Raw genomic sequence first — 16,144 nt, forward strand, 5'->3', positions numbered from 1 at the left:
ATTTTTATTCAGTGTTTATCATTGTCACATGCTGTTATTTCACACACTCTTTCATCTACAATGGCCAGATAAATACCATCTGGTTATGTTAAAGCCTTCAGGCAGAATAATAAAGATGTAGATGTGTACATAATGATCTTTCAGGTGCAAGAATGACAACAGTTCCCACGTTCCACGAGACCTGCCCCTTAACACCAGGCAAAGCTGGATGTGAACGCTTAGGACGTTCACTCAGAAGGGAGAAAACTAGGTTCTTGTTCTTTCTTCCCAAGCTTATTTCTACTTTTTACTTAATGACAGTGGAGTAAAATAATATCAACAAATCCAGCACAAGAGCTTCTCCCCTTCCTTTTCCCTTCTAAATAGTTCTTCAGAATTCAGTACCTGAGATGCACTTCAGCTGTGCCACAGTGCCCATATGATTATTTGCATCTTATTCTAATGACTGCAAATAAATACTGTATAGCATCACGGTCCTCCCTAAGCAGGACCATCACATTCTGTCATTAACAATCGGGACAAACCATCTTCAGCAGTGAGAGGGGAGAAATCTGTGCGAAATGGCTATTCTTTAGAAAGGCTGCCACGTGCAGGACAAGTTTCCACTGGAAACGTATCAAGATCCAAACTTGTTGGAACAAAAAGGAATGAATAACGAATAAATGGTAGAAAAAAATATGCATCCTTTGGATGTGAAGCACTAGCAGAAAGCAACGTCCCTGTTTAAAGCTAATCTAATCTTAGTCCCTGTCTAAGACTAATCAAATTTGATGTCTTCCAAAACAAACAACTTGCAGCTGGAAAGTGCCAACAAAGCATTAAAATGCATAAAAAGTGACAAGAAGTTCAACACATTTGAAAGGAAATACTATAATAATTTGCCTGCTCTAAAAAGTTACCATGTTATCAGGTGTGGCTGGCATCCACTGTTCTTCTCAAAGGACTAATGCAGAAAGGATGGTGAATGTCTATTTTCCAGTTGCTAGTATACTATGTTTTGTTTTAATCCTGTTGAGCAAGTCAACATTATGGCATTTAAGCTTGCCCGATTGAAAAAAAAATTTGCTAAGAAAAGCTATTTACATTAAGAGTTCCACGTTACAAAATTTAAAATGCAATTCATTTTTTCTTCAGATTTTTTTCCCCATTTACACTCTACTAACACAATTTCTCAGGTAAAGTGTGGTAGTGCTACTCACAGTCACTAAAATGTTGTTTTTAACCTGCTATGTTTACTACGGGAGACAGCAGCCAAGAGCTGACAATATCCCTGGGTAAATACATTTTTTTTTCCAGAAGTCGCACAAGCTCTTCTGAGGAACTGCGATTTATAGAACTGAAAGTAAAATGCATTTCAAGAAACACATTATATCTGCATGGAATTCAGTTTTCATTCACATGGGAAATGTCATACTATGGGAAATACAGTCCTCAAGTAAAGTTGTGTTTATCAGAAGTTTGTTTTCCATGCAATAAATTTCAATCAGAGTTGCTAGATTGAAAAAGACATGTCAACCTTATCTTTTAAAAATTACCAGGATTGCACTGCCATTTTATTCCGATGAGAATGAAAAACAAAATTCTCATTCAGCACTGACACGAATATGAAATGCTCACATGAAATGCACACGTGAAAATGGTACTTTATAACTAATTTTAGTACTGTAAAAGAGCGATAATGCTGAAAAATCTCCAATGCATAACAATGTGTAACTCAGTTCTTGTTATACTATATTCCTGAACAGACCAATCGTTGGACTTTTGCATAACAAATGGTGAAATGATCCTGACCTCTTAGAACAAAAATTGTTTTTCTTCCAGTTTGTGTCTGGAGGGCCTAAAAGAATGACAACTATGTTCCACACTGTAATTTATAAAGTGTCCTTAATCTACATAATTTATATTATATGGAATACATGCGACTGCCACAATAGTGTGGAATGTCCTGGATGGATATTTCATTTATCTGTTCTGTAATGGGTAACAACTAGTTGGCTGCACTTCATTCTGTGTTACTGCCCGTATTTTTATCCAGCCTTAACAGTAAGGGTGGCTGAGAGATATGCCTGGACTGCCTGCTGTGGAGTCTCCAAAAGGCTGCATGTGGAGTAGCCACCCCAAATCATCTGATTATCACTTGACAATGGACACAAGAAACAGCCAACAGGGAAATTCAGTTTGTTGGATCCCTTTCTATAATTATATCATGCTTCATGCAAACTGGGAGGTCCAATAGGTGAAGAGGTCTCATAAGGAATTTGAACATTTGCCATCTTATCATTAGGTAATGACATTTTAATAGTTTAATTAACCATCAGGCAGTGAGAAGTCCAGCATGAGAATGGCTGAAACTGCCTAATTATTAAGTCACGAAACAAGATATGCTGCAGGGAAGGGGAAACAACTATTTGTTTCACAGGGGGTCTCGAAAAGGGTTGGGTGACAGGACAAGAGGGAGACTGCCAGTCTTCAAGTGAGTCTATAAGAAGGTCACAATGTATTTTAAAAAAAAACCCAAAACTTTAAATCATAAAATTCTGTAAAATCAAGTTCAAAAGAAAATGATAAATAAAAAATGTTAAATTATAAAACACGCTTTTGATATTTAGCCACAAAAATGCCTGTTGGGAACAAAATGTACATAAAATAAAACCATCCTAAGACCTTACAGTACTACATAAGTGTTGAGTTAATACACAGTTAATACACACTTTTGTTGCTCACCCATCCAGAAGAATTTTAAATATGGTTAAAATATAAAAACAGATAATTCCAGGACTTCTAAGCAACTAGCACCTGCAAGGAGTTCATGTGAACTTCACACCACCTCAAGGAATTACACCCGATAGTGAAGTGACATGGAAACAGCCACACTGCAAACTATTTTTAGCAGTAGAAGGAACAAGTCCCAGTGACACAGTGACACTGGGCTAGCTGAGGAGCGGGGAGTTAGCTAAGAAGTGCCCTGCAGGTTCCTCAGCCAACACTGATCCCTTGCACAAAAGTATGAACAGCTCTGTGGAACTACTGTGGCTTTTTTTTCCCCTTTGGTATCAGAGGTGCAAAAGATTCAAAAAAGTACCACTTTGAGCCAACTAGCAACAGAGAGTTGTACACAGATATGGCTGAGTAACACAGCAACTACAACTGGAAAGAGAGATGATGTACGGCCCTCCATTGATGCAGATAAATGAATTAAATAAATAAATAGAAATAATCCACCACCAAGCACAATCAAAAGTCAGCAAACCCTGAAGCTTTCTGTCCCAGAGTTTTCCCCAACAGAAACCCCAGAACTTATTTTTGGGTTAGATTACTCGAGTGACATGCAATGAATTTATCCCGTTCTTTCAAGGTATTGTAGGTGGTTTAAAATACTACAGCAAGTAAAGCTCACTCGCATAAAATGCTGTTAAGTGTTTGTAAGGTTACCGGCTATATGTAGCAATTTGAAAATTGCCAGTAAAATACTATTACTACACATTTTCCCTTTACAATACATGCCTGTCAGCAACTATGTCACATGTACACACATGTAGCACAGCAGAGGGAAGGACAGAGAATTTACAATGATGCCAAATCCCAGTGTTAGAAGAAACATGAAAGTAAATGGCACCTGCTGCCTATGGCCCCAAGTTAATTTTAACTCCGAAGAGCATTCGTATGCAGAATTTGACTACAGAAATATTGTCTGCATGGAATAGGGAAGAGGAGGGCAGGAATGTTACAGGTAACTAATGTAAAGCTTAGTCCCTGATGAACAATGCCCTACCAAGGTGCAGTGACATGGCTGAAGCTCTGCGGACATTATCTCCAGAGCAATACAATACAAAGCACCTGAAGTTGGTTCTGTATATCAACAAGTATAATCCTGTAGCATGTCTAGTATACATCAACTCACCTGTCATAGACGGTGCCAGTTTTCTTTGCCCTTTGTGGTCCACAGTACCTTCATAAGCTACAGTCACATCATACACTGCATCCAGATAGTCTTTCATTGTGTCAATGGCTACGTGAGTTGCCTTCACGCGTGGTGTTAGCACATGCTTTAATATAGCAAGACCTAGAGGAGGGGAAAAAAAAATAATAAATTACAGTCTCGGAAAGTAAACTGGACTACGTTCACAAAATGAACACCATGTCAAGGAACTTCAGGACCCTCACTCAAAAATCACAAAAGGTTTATTTTTAATCTCAATTCTCAGTTGAGAGAACATGCACGTGTGCACACTGCATATGCTCTACTGAGCACATGCAGAAGATGAAACAAATTCTGAAGCATATTACAAAAAGGCTGCTCAACAAAAGAGCCCTTTTTACAGCTCCTGCTCTAGAAGCAGTGATGTTTTTAATCTGGTTTATGAGTAATGAAACAGCACTTCTCTTTACTGTTTATGTTTGTCCAACTGAGGTAAAAAAAAAAAAAAAAAGAGCAAATTACCTGAGAAATACTAAACTCACAGGACATCGCCTCCTAAAATTCTGTATCAGAAACAGATTTGCTAGGCCAGACATAAGCACAGATAATTTTAAGCACGCCTAATGCTCATCTGGCATTTTACTTCCAAAGGACAAACAAATTTTGTCTACATGCTGAACTCTAATACTGCACCATTGTAAAAAAACAGTGGTTGTCTTAAACTACACATGTTTAAACAGGATGTTATATTTCTCCAAAGCTACCAACCCCATCAGAAATTTCAGCACGTTTTGCCATTTTCTATTATAGATACCAGCTTTCCCTGCTTTTGCTTCCTTCTGCCTATTGGCACATTCTGGGACGTTAGATATGGTTACTCTGAGGGTCCTCACTTTGGGGAAGGATGGGGGAAAGCAGTTAGACTCAACAGCTTCAGCCCACTGCAATGACTTGCTGCTACAGAAAATGGGACATCCCATTTTATCCTTGCAGTTCTTTCATCTACTGCTCTTTTCTGTGGGCTTGTTCCTGCTGCCAACCTCGTATTGCTCTGGCACCCCCCTCCCACCAGCTGATTCAACTCACCATCCCAGCAGAAAACTAAGCAGGGAAGGGGATAATAGAGCACTGAGAACCGACAGCAAGGAGGAGACCTCTGTTTCCCTGCAAACAACCTATCACAATTGACTTGGCTACTAACAAATCCACAGTCGGAGAAATCAACTGTTGTCCTTAACCATTGAGGCCAACACACAGAGATTGGTATGACAAGGACACAAGAACATCAGGTTTAACAGCACTCTGCAAGTCTTAACAGCATTTCATAACCATGCTTGCTTCAGCTGACTACTTCCACCTAGAGCATACTGAAGAACATACAAATACACTGGGCTCAAAAGTATAAATTCCATTCTATTTTCAGCATTTTAACATACAATGACTTTCAAAATGAGAATAAACAAAAAACCCTCAAACCTTTTCATGATCTGAACACAGCTCTTCCACACTAACTTGAAAGTGCTTCTAGGAAAAAAAAAGCATATTATGCAAAAATTTTCGCTATAAGATGTGTATCTTTCTTAAAAAGAAGTATCAGAGTAAAATTGCAATTATTCCTTTCTACCCTTACTTTTCAACAACTTAGTCTTCAATCCACTTCTAAAGAACCACCCATTGGTGCTACTGGTTCCTCATAAAGAAGAAATTTTTCTAAACCAAAGTATTGTGGTATTGCTTTTGATATTTTTCTGCTTGCAAAAGCAACTCAAAAGATATTATATTATGTCCCGATTTTGCACTGAACTTCTCTCCCTTGCTGGGCAAAGCATACTTTGATCTAAAATTATGAAAATATCTACTGAACTCCGTAAGATAATGCTAGTTTCTAAACTGCTCTAACATTCTTATATTTGAAAATTTCAGTATAAATCATTATCTTGATTTCTTAATATTTGCTAAGAATCTCCTTGTCTGAACACAGAGATAAAAGGTTATTTACTAGCACTCCTTCTGAAGTCATTGTTCTGAGCTTTACCGGCAATAGTGATAACTGTCTATGCAAAATGTTATATGGATCATGTAAATATTTTGAAGCATAACATGGTGGTAGTGTTTTCTTAGCTTGTGAACTGTTACATCAAACAGCTAATTATGTTATGTTTCCAAATGTTTACTCTGTAAATGAAGCACTGAATATTCTAGCATTGTGTCAGCAACCATATTAGAGTGGACGTTCCACTCAATGCAACTTTTGTTGATCCAAATTCCCAAACCTATTCTAAAAACACTGTTATTTCTTTCCCGCCCAACTCATCTTCCCTGTAAGCAAACTATTACTGTGGGGAAGAAAAAGGAAAAACAGGCTTCAGTGAGAACTGAATCCTCTAGACAAATTAATTTAAGTATCTAAGAGTATCTGGTGCTCAATTTTTTGAATCCACGGCCAGTTTTAGTGATGAATATGCCCAGTGACAATCTGTGAAGCGCAATTGTAGAATAAGCCCCTCTTACTCCATGCGCTACCAGTGAACTCTTGAAGGTTTAAGTACAAAATGAGTATGCATCTAATTAAAATCAATAAAGAAAGTTCATAATCCATTATTCAGAAACACGCCGGTGCATGACAAACATGCAGCAACAACAAGAGTTCAGCACATCCTTTTAAAAAAATCTGTTTTATAAAAACATTAACCACACATTCTTGCAGTTACTTCATGATCTTTGCTAAAATCAACATAACAGAATTTAAACCCAAGTAGTTACAGTATAGTTACCTTGGCAAGCTGCCTGCATCCAATTCACAAAACACACTGTGCTTAAACTGTTTTTAATGTTGTGCAATACTAAGTTAGGACTTTCTGTCAAAGTATTTGAGGTCATGAGATTTTATTTTAAATGCCAAAGAAAATGAACTAGATTTCTAATACCGTAATACTCTACCTTAAAATGCTATAGCTTTGCTCTTTTATGTTAGCAAACTTTTAAATTATAAACAGACATAAAAGAATTATGAAAATAATGTGAAATACAGTGAGCAATGGTACTTCAAATATCTACTATTTACTAGACTGTAGTAAGATGCAGAATTACTTTAGAAAGTCTGCAAGAAAACTGAACAAAACAACACAACATTTTAGTTTGGGAAGTACAAAGGCCCAAATCATTAACATCTACAGAATTCATTTTTCATCTAAACACAAAAACAAAAAACACCAAACAAAACACCATTTATCTAACCTCTCAGGGTGAAGTTACATATGTAATAGCTGAGTACAACTCTATGGGGAAGATCTCAGGAAATTCCATCTCAACATAAGCAGAAACTTTACTTCGAGGGTGGCAGAGCACTGGAAGAGGCTGCCCAGAGAGGTTGTGGAGTCTCCCCTCTCTGGAGATACTCAAAACCTGCCTGGATGCGTTCCTGTGCAACCTGCTGTAGGTGACCCTGATTTGGCAGGGGGGTTGGACTAGATGATCTCCAAAGGTCCCTTCCAACCCTGACCATTCTGTGATCTCTCTTCCTCTTCCCTTCATCCAGGCCAAAACCCGCTGTTCAGTGCGGGCAGGCCGTCTCTATTTTCAGACTTGGACTCCATTAGTCATATCTGTACCCCTGACATGTGCACACACAACATTTTTAAATGAAAACAACAACAAAAAAGCTCTAAATTAAGAATACCTTATGTATATTACATTACCATTACCACATTTCGTCCACAAAAGTTATGTGCTCACTGGAAATGGATGTCAGAATTAGTTTGAGGGGGTTTTCGTCCTATAATGGACCGTAATACAACAACTGAAAGCAGGGTGAAAAACAATTAATTGATTTCAATACCAATTAAATCTTTCTTCCTTAATTTTCCTTTTTCACGTGTATGTGTGTGCAGGAGAGATACTGGACTGAGAGCTTTGCAGTAATCTGGGGTGTCCCAAGTACCCACGCAACACTGAGTTCCCACCAGCCTTCTGGAATGTTCCCAGTGATCGAAGCCTTACTTATTGGAACCAGAGTCCAGAGTTAGACTTATAAAATGACATACGGTGGGAGAGCTCATCCATTTGTATGCTAGTAGTCCATCAACTCACATAAACAACACTCAGCTGGTCACAGTATTTAAAAACTGCACGCTCTTGTAAAAAGTGTTTTCTGTTACCATGAACTAAAGTATATGAAAAGCAAGTAATTCCCTCAAGAAAAGTATGACTATCCCACTGTGAAACAGAGGAGACGCCACGCTTTGGTACACTTTTTTCCCGGATGGTTATCTCCAGAAATACAAGGTACTTCTTGCTTTCCTCAACTTAATTTCCTAAGGAGGACTCTCAATAACAGAAATCCTTTCTTCATCCTAATGGTATGTCCCTCAAATGCTATGCAATGTATCCTCCCCGCAATTTTTAAAAATTATATTCTCCTTTCCACATCTCACTGTGCACATTTACGTCAAGCTTGCTTACATGAAAGTACGTGGGGGCAAAAAACAAAAACAAAAAAAAAAAATCACCAAAAGCTATTTTTTAGAGACTGTTCCAAATAACATTTCTGGATATTAAATACTTCAGATTGCTTTAAAACACAATGTAAAAGCAATGCCAAGATCTAGAAGGGAAACATTTTCGATTAGTTCAGTTGAAATACCTTTTTACATGATCTGTAAAAGCAATTTTGAGATAAGCATATCCTGCACGCACAAACATCTTAGTAGAAAGCATGATACTAGTCAAGATAAACTTAGCATTAAAAAACATTTACATTTGTAACTTTTCTGCATAAAAACAAGTGAGATAATAAATGAATACCTGAAATGTTTGCTTGATTAAATGACCTTTCTTAGAAATCAAACACTAGTACAAACTTACATAAATGCCTTTCGCCAGGGAAGATTGTTTTATCTTCATTCAGCAACACCAAGCCAAATTACATTTAACAAGGCTCTTATCCCTTTCTCTTTGACTCTTCACAGCTAGCAACACCAGGAGTAGGAGGACTTTGGATCATTCCTATTTATTTTCAAATCTTCAGAATGCCATTTCTTAAAATTTTGATAAAATTCATATTCTACTAAGCCTAAGAAAGTTGTGGTTGTTTAGAACATTATAGAGGTCTAACTCCTAGAAAATGATCAGAAATCTATACATATCTATTTTAGTAACATAAATGGAAAAAAATTTATACAAGAAGCTATTTTGTGGGTTTTATAGAAATTTTGTTCTATGGTCTAGTACCATTAAAAAGACCCAACCTTAGAAAATTTACAATTTGAAATGAATACATAAAATAAAAATTACCACTTCTAACATTATGACAAGATTAGAGTTAAATCCATATGAAAATATGAGTGCCGCCTACATATTATAATTCCCTGGATTCAGCAACTCAAGCCCACTGACTAGCGTGGAAGAATCGCTGCACTTTTAAGATGCCTAAAGTTATAGATCAGAGCCTAAAAGGCGACACCAATATGTAAGTCAACTGAAAGAATGCACCAGATTTTGAAGATGGGCATCACATTAGCCAATTACTTCCTTACAATGGAAAACTAAAGCAAACTCTAAGATTACTGACTACATACTTAAGTAGTGAAAGCTGGATGACAAAAGCTTAGAGGACAAGCGGCAAACCACACACCTTCACATTCTTGGAGCTTCGAGAGAGAGGGAGGGAGAAATATTTCCCTCTCTCATTCGATTATGAGAATTTTGCAAGATGTCCCACTAGAACCACACAGTCACCAACCATACCGAAACCCAGAGAAAAAGAGAGCCCTTCCTGGTAGCAATTGCTGGAGTCACGTCATGCAGCCACCTACTTCCCATAAGGAGAGGACAACAGATAGCATCTGGTTCAAATCCAGCTACATGGCACGTACCCCCATCAGTTTAGAAGTGGGGAGGTTTCATTTGCCTCCAACAGAAACGTGAAAACCTGACAGAGGACACCATCTGATATTCTGGCAACATTGCTTATGTGGTTAGCTGTGGCTGTGAAACCCCAGCAAACATCGCTATTTTGGCCAACAAAGATAAATACATGATTTATAGAATTTAACTTGTTCTATGAATAAGTCCTGTGTTAATCCTGTGACATATAACCAAATAACTTAGTTTTAGAGAGGTAGTTTTTGCTTGTGTTTTTAAAACTGCTGAGAAGTGCATTTTTCCTTTCCCGATGCAATCAAACAAATGTATTTTGATTTTAAAATGCTGCATGTTCTATCCTGGGTAAAAATCTGACCCGACTGGAATGCTCTGTCACTTGTAAAACGTGTAGAATGAGTAATCTTCACTTTCCGAGGGTACCAGCATTACCCTTGGATGATAACATTCTCAGTTTACCACCATAAAACCAGTACTCCTTCAAGTACACAACTTTCTGTATCTCACTGAATACAGTTACAGTGGACAGAACTTACAATAGAGTTCAAATTAATTAGAATAGAGTTTTGTTGTGTCAAATACATCAGTGCTGAAGGCTAATATGCACGTGTTAGTCTCCAACATGAAAACCAGGAATATTAATGCCCTAATTTACCATTTTTACCTCTAGACGGTTTTGGCATGCTTCAGTTTTAATAAACAAAAACCTGGCAGTACATTCAACTTGAACTTGGCAAGGTAGTTAATGACAAATTTGCAAGACCAGTTCATGGGTTTCATTTCTTACAGTACAATATCCTTTATTGATTTCAAAAAATAGCAAGAAAGCACATGGCCCTACTCCTTCCCTAGAAGTTTCTCTGTGCTTTTTGGCCTTCGGTCTCAACTTATTCATATCTAGACCTACCCAGATCTATTGGATCTACACTGTGTGCTTGATTTTCCTGTGTTTGAGAGAGAGGAAATCCATCTGCTTTTGCTAGGAGTCAAGGTTTTGTGTAGAACCCAAGTCCTATGGCAGAACAAACTGTAACATGAAGTATTATCAGTACTTTAAAAAATTGCTTCTCTTTCAAAGGCGGTCTTAATCACCTTTAAATTCTTTTGCTGTTTGATATCCTTCCATCCTATTCACAGGCAGATAAGATTTATTTATATATGAATATCAGTGAGGAAAGACATAATTGTTGAAATCAGCACTGTGAAAGTATGTCTTTGGATGGCAACCTAAGACTTTTTTTTTTTTTCCCCAAATTTCTTTTTGCTGAACTGGTCCTAGGACCAATTGTAAAGATGCAGTAACTGTGTCCAAAGCCGGTGTTTACTTAAAAACAACATCAAGATACGAGATGCAGCTCATCAGCTGATCATGCTAAGACCAGGTAATTAAGTTCAGTCCAAAGAGCTGCTTAAACCAATGAACCTTCTGTAGAAGAGAATCCAGCCCATGTAAAATTATTACAGCCCATTTAAAAGTAAATACAAATCCCACAAAACCTTTTCATACTTCCCTTCTGCAAAACTAGTAAAGCATAGACACACGCTTATGTCAAAAACAGTATTTGAGACAGTATGATAAACATGAGTTATGCTTGTGCTCTAGGAACAGCTTTGTTATCTTTGGGTGCAATATCTCTGGTCCTAACGTAAATATGAAGTTTAATTCTTCTTAATTAAACCACTTTTTCCAATATTACACTTGCGCTATTTTCTCAACATATAAATTGTGCAAAAATGTAGTGAAAAATCATTATAAAGCTTACATTTTAAGGTATAAAACAAACAAACAATTTCCCCTGCATGTCTGTAAAACCAACACTGAAGCACTATGCTCTGTAACAAATATAATACATACTAAGACAACAAGACTAAATTATCAGACTTCTGTATATTTCCACAAGGAATGAAGTGCATATTTTAAACTAGAAGTTACAGTACGTTCCCATTCCTCTCCCTGGCAGAGCTACTGGGCGTTACTACCTTTCCTAAAACTGTAGGAAATAAGAAGCTCCAGGGATCTTTTAGACGAGCATGAAACTGAGTGGCTTTAGTTCAGCTCAGCAGTGTCGCATAACAGCCTTCGCAAGCCTACAAGGAGCACAGCCAGCACTCAATCTACACGTGACTGACTGGTGAGGCGTTTGGTTACGGCTCCCATGCTGCAGCCCCAGCATGCCACCAGCAACCAGGACTGTGGTGGCGCTGGGGCTCCTGGGTGGAAGCCCCAAGCCAGGGCTGGCACTGGTGCACAGAGGCTTGGTGGGACCCCATGAACTTATCGGCATCTCCCGCCAGCGGCCATGCAGAGTTCCCCATCCTCGCAACTCCCTGACGTACTGGTATGTGCGTGGTGGCTCTTAGTCATCAGAATAGTTCGGTACGCAGCTTTCGGTGTCAGCCATCCCTGCTTCTCAGCATGCTTGTACAAGGGATGCTCTAACTTGAGTAAACTATCAATCCTTCCATGAACTTGCAGGGGAGAAAGGTCCGATACAGGCTGTTTGCCATCCTCTCCACGTAAACGTTGAGGAGAGACTGACAACAAAAGAATTTAGCAATGGGGAAAAGCAGATCAATGGGGAAAAGATCTGCACTAGAATAGGAGATGCTTCCTGTTTAATAAATATTTGCCTTGAGAATTTTTAAAAGGAGTAACCCTCACAAAATAACAGCAGACCAATACCGGAGAGAAAAGCACTAGAAGAAATGAACAGGTGCTCTGAAAGCACAAAAGCAGTGTTTTACTGTTTTGCAGACTGCAGAGATACAATTAAGAGGTTTATTAAAATAATAATGAAAACAAGAAACAAGAGCCTTTTCTTTTCCCTGAAAAGGGAGAAGAGAGGGGGAAAAAACCCCTATCAAACAGCCCGTCTGAACTGTCAAAGAACTGCCAACCTAAATGAGACATTTGACTTTCATTTCCGACAGGAAACTGAAGTGATGAATAAATACATTATGACTTAAGCTCTCCTGCTCATGCACGCAAACAAATTCCATTCTTCCCAAGAAGGAGAAGAAAAGCATATATCCTTTTGGACAAGAGCTAACAATACTTAATAGCTTGATGATATCAACAGGCTGATTCACAGACTTGTGAATTCATTTCAGTGTGTCACAGAAATGAATTTACCAGACCTATTTGTTATTCTTTGTTTACCTTCAGAGTGAATTATTTCACTTTCGGTCAACAGGAAAAAACAAACCCAGGAAACGTGTTTACTGTACTGTTGGACTTAAAAGTTTACGTGTATTGTGCACATGATGTGAGAAAAATGAAAAAGCTTGGGACCCTTCGATCTTTTGTCAAGCCTTTCCAAAGATGAAGTAATTCCATCTGTGGTTATAGAGACAATGCCAACAGTCAAAGTGACTACATAATAAAGTTCAACCAAGGAAGGGAGAGACTGGAAGGTGAGAGGGGAACAAAACCAAAAAGCCATGGTAGTACTAACAGTAATTAAAAATTATGTGATGAAAGACTTCCTGTTAAGGCACAAAAACGTCTACGCAAAATATTCTTTGTATCGAGTAACGACTGTAATTGGAGTTATAATGTCAACTTAGATAGAGAACAGTGCCCTGATCCAGTGCAGGCAATTCCTACGTCCCTGAAGAAGCAAGAAAAGAATTGTCCATAAATGCCCAGATACAGACAGAACCTAAAGAGAACTTTCTTGAGAATGAATACTCTTGCACAATGTGAAATGCATGAAATATCAGTATATAAGCTACTCTCATTTTACTCTGCAATATGTGAAATTCTGGCTTACGCTATTCTAACACATAAGTATCAATCAGGCAGGCTTAACAGTCCGGCTAAGGGGAGATCACCTTCATATTATATAACAATTTTATATAACATATGTTAACATCGTAACAAAAGAATGATTCAAAACTTCTTTTGCTTACCTTCCTTTTCAGCAAATGACTGACTATCTGCAATGACTTTTGGTATTTCTGGATTGTAACGAGTCCCCTCTGGAAAAATCACTAAATACATCTGTGGGATTAAAAAGAAACAAAACAGACAAGTTCTTATACTGAATTCCTTTCACAGAAATTCTCATCACTTGACAGGTTCATATTGTATTTAGTTCCCACCATTGATTACTGTAAGGGTCCAAAGAAAATCAGAATACTTGAGCTAAAATTTCTTAGCTCTAAGAAACTTACTGTTTGGGGTTCAAAATAATTTTCTTTGAATGTACACCATAGAAAGTTGCCCAGGTGATTTAGGAAGGCAGATAGCAAGCGTCAACAGAAGTGAGCAAGTCAGGAGCAGCTGATACCAACAACAGTATCTGTTTTGTTAACTAGGATAAGAGGAGATTTTGAGAAGACAGTCAAATAATTAAAGACCCCCAAGTAATATTCAACTCAAAACATAGCATCTGCCCCATGACATGTCACAGATGTCCTAAATAATAATTTTTGCTTTAATACCGATCTTGCATCTAATCTTTCCTCACACTGAAATCTGCATTTAATTTCATTCATAATCGGATATACTGTTAATTGAAATTATGATAGATAAGCTATCTTACATGCCTTTATGCATCTCACTGTATTAGATATTAAATATATTATGAACTTAAGCTGACAGTTTAGCATATTTTGAACTTTAAAATCACATTCCTTCAAGCATGCATGTGTGCAAAGTTACATTTGCCAAGTAAATTAATTTGCTTGCCTAGTCAGCAATAACCATCCATGGGTTCTCAAATCATTACACAGGTAAAGGCTACCTAAGTATCTGCATATCTGAATGTAAAATAATGTACCCAAATAGAGGCAGTCAAATTTGATGAATTTTCCATTTGCTTTTGAAACAGAACAGAGGTTTCCACGTCTCTTTTTTCTGTGTGTCTTTCATAATCTCCTACATACAAAGTTGATGTAAAACATTACTTTAGAAGTGAAAATTTCATACTGGGGGCTCATCTGCATAAGAAAAGGCTACTGCCACAAATGGTAACTAGCGTGGAGTTGAATGTCAACTGACTCATTCACAGTAAAACCGTGCCCCCTGTGCCTACACTAACTTTGCAGAAATAAGTCTCAAGAAATATTTGAAAGAAGACAAGACAGTGGATTTACACAACAGTCAAAGGAGGATTATCAGTGAGTACAGGAAGATAATGACAAGTCAGAGTGCACATCATGAAAAGATGCAAAGTAAAATAAAAGCTCGGAAGACAGACATGGGAATATAACTGTGCTTCTGGCTCACAAAACATCAGTGTGCTGGTATGTGCATTTAATGATTGCAGAACAGCTAGAGAAAAGGCTGAATGCAGAAAGACAGGACCCAGCAATAAACTCTCCAGAATCACCCCACAGTGAGGAAGGTTGAAAGATGCGCTAAAATGCAGAGGAGGGAAGAAATCTAGGAACTATGTCAACCAGCAAAGCTAGCAGGAGGACAAGAAAGAGGAGAACTGAGTACATAGGCTAGAATCTGGCAGAAGAAAACAAAAGCAAAAAATTAAGAGTGGCAAACCCAGTGTCAGTAGAGTGGAGTAAAGAGAGCTAGAGGAAAGGCTGTACTTGTCACGGCATGTTTGGGGAGAACTGGCAGATTGCAGAGGCAGCTAAAGTCCGCGAATGTTCAAGGACAGGCAGAAACCCAAGATGTATACAGAGTTGGTGAGGAAAGAACAAAAGAAAATGGGTTTAAGAGACAAAGTGCTTACTTTTTTCTAATATGACAGTAGCATAAGCACAAGGGCGAGTACAGGAATCCTTAGACCCAGCTGAAGTCCACACTTCCCCCAGTCATGTATACATTTCATCTATGAAGTACACTGTTGAGATATTTAAGCGACTAAGTAAAACTTTTTAGAGTTAGCTGGAAAGGGTATAATATTCAAATCCAGAAGCATTTTTTTCATAAATGCGCTTATATTCAAACCACTTAATTTGGATCCGTAAAATGGTATTCAAAGATGAGGTTACTCCCCCTCTTCATTAAAGAACGAACGCTCAGCTCCAAAGGGTAATATAGTGGCTCTAACAGGTAGGAAATGACCGAGCAAAGGAAGTGAAGCACACAGGATAGGAATACCACTCTTGGTATAGAAATCAGCACTTAAAACCATGCAACAACATTACTGGTCTTCAAAGCAGATAATCAGCCACTAAAAGCTGATTACACAACAGAGAACGTATCTACTTACTCCAGTCCTAGTGTGTAATACAAAGCAGATGTTGAAATTGTGTTTTAATTATTCTTGTAAACCTCTAAAACACAGCAGCTGAACAGGTTTGTTGACCAGAATCTGAATATCTCAGAATTGAATGCATACCAAGAAGACAGAGAAGTGGCCTTTGCTCTTAATTCAG

At 37.9% G+C, this 16,144-nt stretch overlaps 1 protein-coding gene across 1 annotated transcript in view; it reads right to left on the reverse strand.

Annotated features, from left to right (window-relative positions):
- Positions 1–16,144, reverse strand: part of AGPAT5 (1-acylglycerol-3-phosphate O-acyltransferase 5) — a 65,211-nt gene that overhangs the window by 12,300 nt on the left and 36,767 nt on the right. The window contains exons 7-8 of the mRNA XM_009882150.1: positions 13,712–13,802; positions 3,902–4,063 (exon numbers count right to left, since the gene is read on the reverse strand). Coding sequence (XP_009880452.1) covers positions 3,902–4,063; positions 13,712–13,802 — 253 coding nt within the window. The remainder of the gene's footprint in view (positions 1–3,901; positions 4,064–13,711; positions 13,803–16,144) is intronic.

The sequence above is a fragment of the Charadrius vociferus genome, unplaced genomic scaffold, assembly GCF_000708025.1.
Source record: "Charadrius vociferus isolate BGI_N301 unplaced genomic scaffold, ASM70802v2 scaffold113, whole genome shotgun sequence".
Lineage (NCBI taxonomy): Eukaryota > Metazoa > Chordata > Aves > Charadriiformes > Charadriidae > Charadrius > Charadrius vociferus.